Source organism: Ovis canadensis, chromosome 12 (assembly GCF_042477335.2).
Source record: "Ovis canadensis isolate MfBH-ARS-UI-01 breed Bighorn chromosome 12, ARS-UI_OviCan_v2, whole genome shotgun sequence".
NCBI classification, from domain to species: domain Eukaryota; kingdom Metazoa; phylum Chordata; class Mammalia; order Artiodactyla; family Bovidae; genus Ovis; species Ovis canadensis.
In genome coordinates this window covers 71,490,664-71,498,023 of record NC_091256.1, presented here as the reverse complement: position 1 = coordinate 71,498,023, position 7,360 = coordinate 71,490,664, and the positions used below count along the sequence as shown (strand labels likewise).

Sequence of the window (7,360 nt, the reverse complement as noted above, 5' to 3'; positions counted from 1 at the left end):
CTATTTAAAAGAAAAGTATATATTTTGGGGAGCGTGCAGGAAACATTCTCCTTGCCCAAGTCTTTTTCTTTTTCTTTTTTAAGGATTCCAATGAAATAATACTAAGGATTTAGGTTTGAAATTTATGGAGAGTAAGAAAATAATGAGGCCCTATTTCCACCAGGGCTACTGGTTTGTACCAACCCTGTGTGGTAGTTATTATCCCCATTTTACAGACAAGGAAAACTGTGGCTCTGATAAATTCAGCAACTTTGGGTCCCAATGCTAGGAAGTATGAGGTTACCTTAATTACAAGTCTGCACATGAACTTTTTGTTTTTGCCACACTGGTGGTTTACAAACTGGGTATTCTGAGTAAGAGGAAATGGGTATAACCAAACAAGAAGGGTTCCAGCCCTATATCCCTATCTGAACCAGAAGCAGCTATTTTTTATGTTTTATATGCTGGGCTTAAGACTAACTATTTTTTCTTAAAAGGTTTCAAAACTAACATATTTAAACTACTAGTGTATTAATGTAATGTACTAGTGTAATGTAAACTACTAGTATTATTATGTATTAGGCCACCTACTTACCACAGTTATGCTAGTTTATCTTCGTCATTTTCCCCCAGAGAGAACAATTAACTTTATTCAAAATTACATAATTCTACACAAAACAAAAATATTTTTGCATAAAAGGCTTCAACAACTCATAACTTACATCTTTTTAGCCCACGTAGCCCATGTAACCAACTTTTACAACATAAAACATTCCGTTATATTTCCTATAAAGACTTCAGGATTCAATTTTTCAGGCAAGTATAGTTTTCATATAATGATGAAAATTGCCCATACTAAATGAATTGCAGCCTCGGTTTTCTAATTAAGCTCTAACATGAGAAAGCAACTTTACCTAGGCAATTGCAGTAATTAATCCACCAAAAACCAATGAAAGCACCCTCCATTTTCCTTCCCTATCCAGAACTGAGAATAAAAGCATCTAACAAATGTATGACATTAGAGATCTTAGTTGTTCTCTTAGGTAACACACCCAAACTAAGGATTATACTCTATAGGAAATTAATTAATTAATACTTTATAGGAAAGAAATTTTAAACTCATTACTTTTCAAAAGGAAAAAAAGTATCATTCCATAAGTGAAAATCATTTCTACTGCTATTAGCAAAAGAAGGGAATGAAAAAAAAAAAAACCTCAATAAATCTTTCTGAAACACATTAGTAAGAAGTTTCAGTTTATTTGTTTAGAAGAGTGTAAGTAGTTCTCTAAAGGCAAGACTTTCGTTAAAAGCAGCTAGTAGTAAGATCATGGCTGTCAAACTGATGTCTTTCACAGAAAGTGGCTTTTCCTTTAAGTGTTTCTAAAAATATCTTAGGACAGTCTTATCATTCTAAACAGTCTATAATTATATACGTATTATTTGTTGTCACTTTAAAATCTTGGGTAGAAAAAAAGTACTAATAAACAAAGGGAGGATGAGAGTTTAAAAACAAAACCCAGCCTTGATCAGTGTAATAAATACAGTATTCACAATGAGTACACAGCAACAAAGTCCTCTCAATGAGAGTGTACATTCACAGTACTGAACAAAAAATACAGACCTAAGAATTCCATTCTCTCGCTTCAATAGACTGGCTTATTCATAACCACATCTTAAACCAGTGTGCTTTTCTCAGCTCCCTCTTTATATTTAAAATGTAGTTCTAAGTTCCAGTGATTGACTCATTTTAATTTTTAGAAAAATGCTGGCAATTGTGAGCTATATTAAAGCAGTCTTATTGGAATGTTATTCCATTACAACTACAATACCACTGTACAGATAATTACTGCTTGGGAACATGTGGAGTACCTTTTAAAAATAATCTTCCTTGAGGTACAGTTTTGTCTGTTGAGGGTGGATTTGCCTAAGCTCAACTGGACCAAAAGTATGGGAAATAAAAGAGGGGACTTAGCTGGGAACTTGAGGTACACATAAAGTTATGACTATTAAGAAATTTTACTTACCTTTCTGTGAGATTCAAATTGACTTTAAATCAATTTGAAAAAGACTTCTCACAACTTTCTAGACAGCAGTAGGGCTGCTAGAATACCAAGATAATAGCTTCTCAAGTAGGCTGCTTTCCCAGTTTTGAGTAATTAAGTCCCCCTTCTTTGGGGTGGACCCACATGGTCTCCAAAGCTCCATCTTTACAGACATAATCATACCTCATAGAAACAACCAAAATAATTCCTACACACCACATTGTATTATTAGCCCTAGGCATCTTATAACATGGGAACATCACACAATAAAGTACATTTTCTTGAAAATGATCACCTATTATTCACTGTACCTAAAGTACACTACCATTAAGAATAATTGAGCAAATGCAAAAGCCAGCTTCTCTGGATCTTTAGTATTCCCTTTAATATTAATGGTGGTGATTAATACTTACGATACAGACTCACTAGTCTGCAAAATAACCGAAGTCAGTATTCATTAGATAAAACTATACCAATGGTTACTTCTAAATAACTTCAAATAAATTATTACCTGAAAGTTTAAACAACAAAAAATTTATCTTCCACATAAGTTCTACAATAAAATAGTTTAAACACATGATTGATTCTGTCATACATTAGAAAATATTTTTCTTTGTCTGGCCTCACTTCTTTTTCTCTTCCCACTTTTGTCCCCTTCGATATATAATATTATGGATGCAAACTCAAGAATTCAAGGTATAAGGGATAATTTTGCTTCACAGATATCATGACTACACAGTATAACAAAAACAAGATAAAAATTGAATAGACCTGAACTTTAAAAAAAAATACAAATTAGGATATGTAATAAGATTATATTTGGAAAAATAGATATTTTCTCTACTAGAAACAGCAAAACATTCCACATTATTTTCTTTCCCAATTGCATGGTTAATTAGCAGACATTCCAACAGTGTGCATGAAAAAATTTCTAAGTCACAGGTACTTAAGTGATTTCTTCAGCAGTGTTCTGGCTAATTCAGTGGCCAAGAAAACATGACGTTTGGTCTCTAATTAGATGGAGTTAAGAAACAAAACCAAATTTCTGAGATTTAAGCTGATATGACTTAACAAAAATCTGTCGTTACATCAGCTACAAGTTTCCCTTCTCCCAAAAAAGAAAAAAATCGACTGTTTAAAAGTGTCCAAACTTCCAGTAAACTTCTAACAGCTCATTTTCAGGTGACCTAGGAATGGAGTGAGCCATCTGTAAAGCCTGAAGTGGTCCAAACAACACAGATAACTTCATGATGGCTGAAAACAGACGCTGGCCCCAAGTCAGGTAGAATACCCAATCTTCAGTGTCAAGGAAGGAAACAAAGTCCAAGCTTCTAAAACACGTAACGACAAGTCCAGGAACGTGGCCGAATATAATCCAGAAACGTGGGCTTCAAGGGGGGGGGAAAAAAAGGAAGAGTAGTTTATTTGTATGCTCTGTATATATGAGGTATGGGGTAGATTAAGGGGGTGCTGTTACGTATTGTACTGTCTTTTTAAAACTTCTATTATGTATTTGTTTATTTTTGGCTATACTGGGTCTTCGATGCTGCTCGGGCTTTTCTCTAGTTGTGGCGAGTGGGGGATACTTTCTAGTTGCGGCGTGTGGGCTTCTCACTGTGGTGGCTTCTCTTGCTGTGAAGCAGAGCCTTTAGGGTGCAGGGGCTTCAGGAGCTGCAGCCCGTGGGCTCAGCAGTTGTGGCTCCCAGGCTCTAGAGTTAACGGCTCAATTGCTATGGCACATAGGCTTAGCTGCTCTGCAGCATGTGGGATCTTCCCAGATCAGGGATTGGACCCAAATGTCTCCTGCGTTGGCAGGCAGACTCTACCACTGAGCCACCAGGGAAGCCCACATCCTGTACATGTCCTAAATGCCTTCCAGCATTTAAGCTATAAGCAGCTCACTAATTCAAAAAAAGTCCACCATTTTTATCTACAGCACAGATTTACTTGCTTTAGAAGCTTTACATGAGGCTAAGTCCAATAAAATTTACAAAACGGCATGGACTCCTGACCAAATTTCAAATAGACATTACCCTTTTTCTGTATCTTGCGTTTTATTTTGTGAGCACCAGCCAAAATCTAAATGGTGGTGGGTTAAGGATGATAATATACGCAAATTACTATAATAATACAAAGTTTAAAATTTCTGAATTATCTAAATGAGGAAGAGGAGAAAGTTCAGAAATAGAAGAGACTGGAGCAAGAACTGGAAAAAGCTTCATGGGTGACACTGCATCCCAAGTGGATTTTGATAAAATCTGACGGGTGAAATCTGAGTGCAAAGAGCAGACTGACGAGAGACAAGAGTTCAGAGCAACTGGTTCAAATGCACAAAGGGGATCCGTAGGGAATAAGGAGGGGGTTGAGAGCAGCACAGCAAGATCAGCGTGGGCAGCAGAAGCTTTGGGAGGGAAACTGGTTGATCTGATTTCGAGTATCTTTAATTATGGGCTCCCCAGGCAGTGCAGTGGTAAAGAATCCACCTGCCAGTACAGGAGGTGCAAGAGACGCAGGTTCAATCCCTTGGTGGGGAAGATCCCCTGGAATAGGAAATGGCAACCCACTCCAGTATTCTTGCCTGGAAAACTGCATGGAGCCTGGTGGGCTACAGTCCATGGGGTCACAAAGAGTTGCATGTCACTGAGCACACATACATCTTCAGACACAGGTGCCAGGGAGAAATACCCAGGCGGACGTATCAAGAAGCCCCCGCCCCACCCCGCCAATATTTGGGAGTTATCTCTAAGCAGCGAAAAGCTAAAGTGCTAAGAATGACAATCTCACATAATTACAAAAAAGAAACAAAAACAAAACAACAAGATTGAGAAAGTAGCTGACATAAGCATAAGTAAAACAGACAGTGAGAAGCTGCTGGATAACACAAGGAGCTCAGCCTGGTGCTTTGGGACAGCCTAGAGGAGTGGAATGCCAGTGTTGGGAGGGAGGCTCAAGAGGAATGGAATGTATATATCTATATATAGCCGATTAAAGCTGTATGGCAGAAACCAACACAACACTGTAAAGCAATTATCTTCCAGTTAAAAAATAAAGGGAAATAGGCTCATAGGCATATGGTCTAGCTGAACGCTGCTGCTGCTGCTGCTAAGTCGCTTCAGTCGTGTCCGACTCTGTGCGACCCCACAGACGGCAGCCCACCAGGCTCCCCTGTCCCTGGGATTCTCCAAGCAAGAACACTGGAGTGGGTTGCCATTTCCTTCTCCAATGCATGAAAGTAAAAAGGGAAAGTGAAGTCGCTCAGTTATGTCTGACTCTTAGTGACCCCATGGACTGCAGCCTACCAGGCTCCTCCGTCCATGGGATTTTCCAGGCAAGAGTACTGGAGTCGGGTACCATTGCCTTCTCAGGAACACTGTTACGAAGAGTTTATTACTTCAGAAAGGAAGAGGTAAAAGAAAGATATTTGTGGGTTGGAATGGATACACATGCCACCGAGAAAACCCTGGAAAAGACCTGCACTTTCAGGGCACAGGAAGAATATTAGAAGAAGCTAAATAAAAATCAGATGAGGAGGGAAAAAAGACAGAACCAAGAACTAGGAGAGTTCATGGGAAGAAAACAAAAGAAAAGTTACAAGGACAGTACAGTAAGATTAGATAAGTTACTGCTTTTACTCCACACTTCTCTCCCCCTTAACATTAACTAATCACTGTCTCCACTACTCCCTTCCCCTTTATCCTGCCCACAACTCTCATAATCAGAGGACAAATAGGTTACTTTTCTCCTCCAGTCTGATTGAAGACTCACATTTTTCAGAGGGCAGTGCTGACGTGCATACCACTCTTGAGAATAAAAACACAGGAGGACTCCATTGCCCGCAAAAAGGGAAGTCCACATCAGAACGTTCCAAATTGGTCTTTTCCGACTATCGTTGACAAGAAAGTTGAAAGCCACTAAAGTAATGAAAACAACAAAAGTTATATACAGTCCTCAAAACAATCTACCAGGAGTTTAGGAGACTCAGATGTTTGCTATAATCATTCAGTTATCATAAATAGCTTCAACTGTGTATATATAGTTCTATTCTGGCCACTGGTGATATAAGTAAAAACGAAGCTTCATTGTTAAAACTTACTAATCAGTGATTATTCGGAAATTAGTCAGTATTCCGAAAACATATATTCCATGAAAGCATTCATATTCTAACTTGTCCTTCTCCACCCCACCCCAAAAAAGGGTTAGTTTTTTTCAGACTGTGAACACTGTGTTAAGAATGGCCAGGTTTTTAATAGTTTTTATGAGCTACCAAAGCAGTGGCATCAACAGTCTTCAAGAGGTTATTTATTTAGCTCACTTCCCAACGTCAAAGTGTAAACATCTTGCAACAGAACTGTGTATAATTACTCGGAATGAATGTTCTTACTATCTGACAAACACAGCCTTGATATGGTACGAGTACTATCTAGTTTTCTGCATCAATGTTCTGTTTTCTTTTAGCATTATACTCAGTATTCACGAGATGCCCAGATACTCACTTCCAAAGAACATGAAGAGCACAAAGAGCACTGGATAGAAAAAGTTCAGGCACACAGCCAAGGCGTACTCGTGCACCACGGCCGACACGGCAAAGACCGCCAGCATGGCCGCTGCCCTGAGCCTCTTTGTGAAAAACTGCAGTGAAAGGGAAACATAACTTTCAAAAAGGAAGTCATCGAACGTGCACTGCACAAGACACACTGAAAACGTACTAAAGGCACCCATTTAATTAGATCTGTTTGATTTTCTAAGTGTACTCCTCGGAGTGATACAAACGTACTAAAATAATGACAAAAAACATCTGTGCTTAAAAATCCTTATTTCACTACATGAGGCATTTCCAAAACTAATGTTGAAAGATTGAGCATATCTTCAAAAACGTTAATAACTTATATCTGTAACACACTATGGTTGACAAAACATAGTTTTCATTTATAAATGGACACAGAGTAACACTGTACGGTAGACTGGGCAGGTACCATTTTTACAGGTAACAAAACTAAGATTCAGAAACAAGGGACTTGCCTCATCCGTAAGTCAAACTACCCTTACAAGTGAAGGACACTCAAATATAATGTCATTTGTACCACGACACACTGTCATTCTGCCAATAGTGCCCTTACTTAACAATTCAAACCTACAATCCAGACATCAGTGTTAATCAGATACCAGTGTTAACTGACTACATTTAAGTCAGCCTAAATAAATTCTGTTGTAAAGAATGTCTGGAAGACATACATTAATAATCTATACTGGAGAGTTGTAAATTCGACCACAGGTGCTTTCTCCACTTCTAACAAAAGGAACAAAAACAAAAAACAAATGGAGAAAGTTAGGGGGAGACT

At 38.3% G+C, this 7,360-nt stretch overlaps 1 protein-coding gene across 4 annotated transcripts in view; it reads right to left on the bottom strand.

The window, feature by feature from the left end:
* Positions 1–601: 601 nt before the first annotated feature.
* Positions 602–7,360, bottom strand: part of SOAT1 (sterol O-acyltransferase 1) — a 65,485-nt gene continuing 58,726 nt past the window's right edge. For all 4 annotated transcript variants that reach the window (XM_069546183.1, XM_069546184.1, XM_069546185.1 and 1 more), the window contains 3 exons: positions 6,515–6,650; positions 5,787–5,932; positions 602–3,409 (listed from right to left, as the gene is read on the bottom strand). In XM_069546183.1, the coding sequence (XP_069402284.1) occupies positions 3,353–3,409; positions 5,787–5,932; positions 6,515–6,650 (339 nt within the window). In that variant the 3' untranslated portion in view covers positions 602–3,352. The remainder of the gene's footprint in view (positions 3,410–5,786; positions 5,933–6,514; positions 6,651–7,360) is intronic.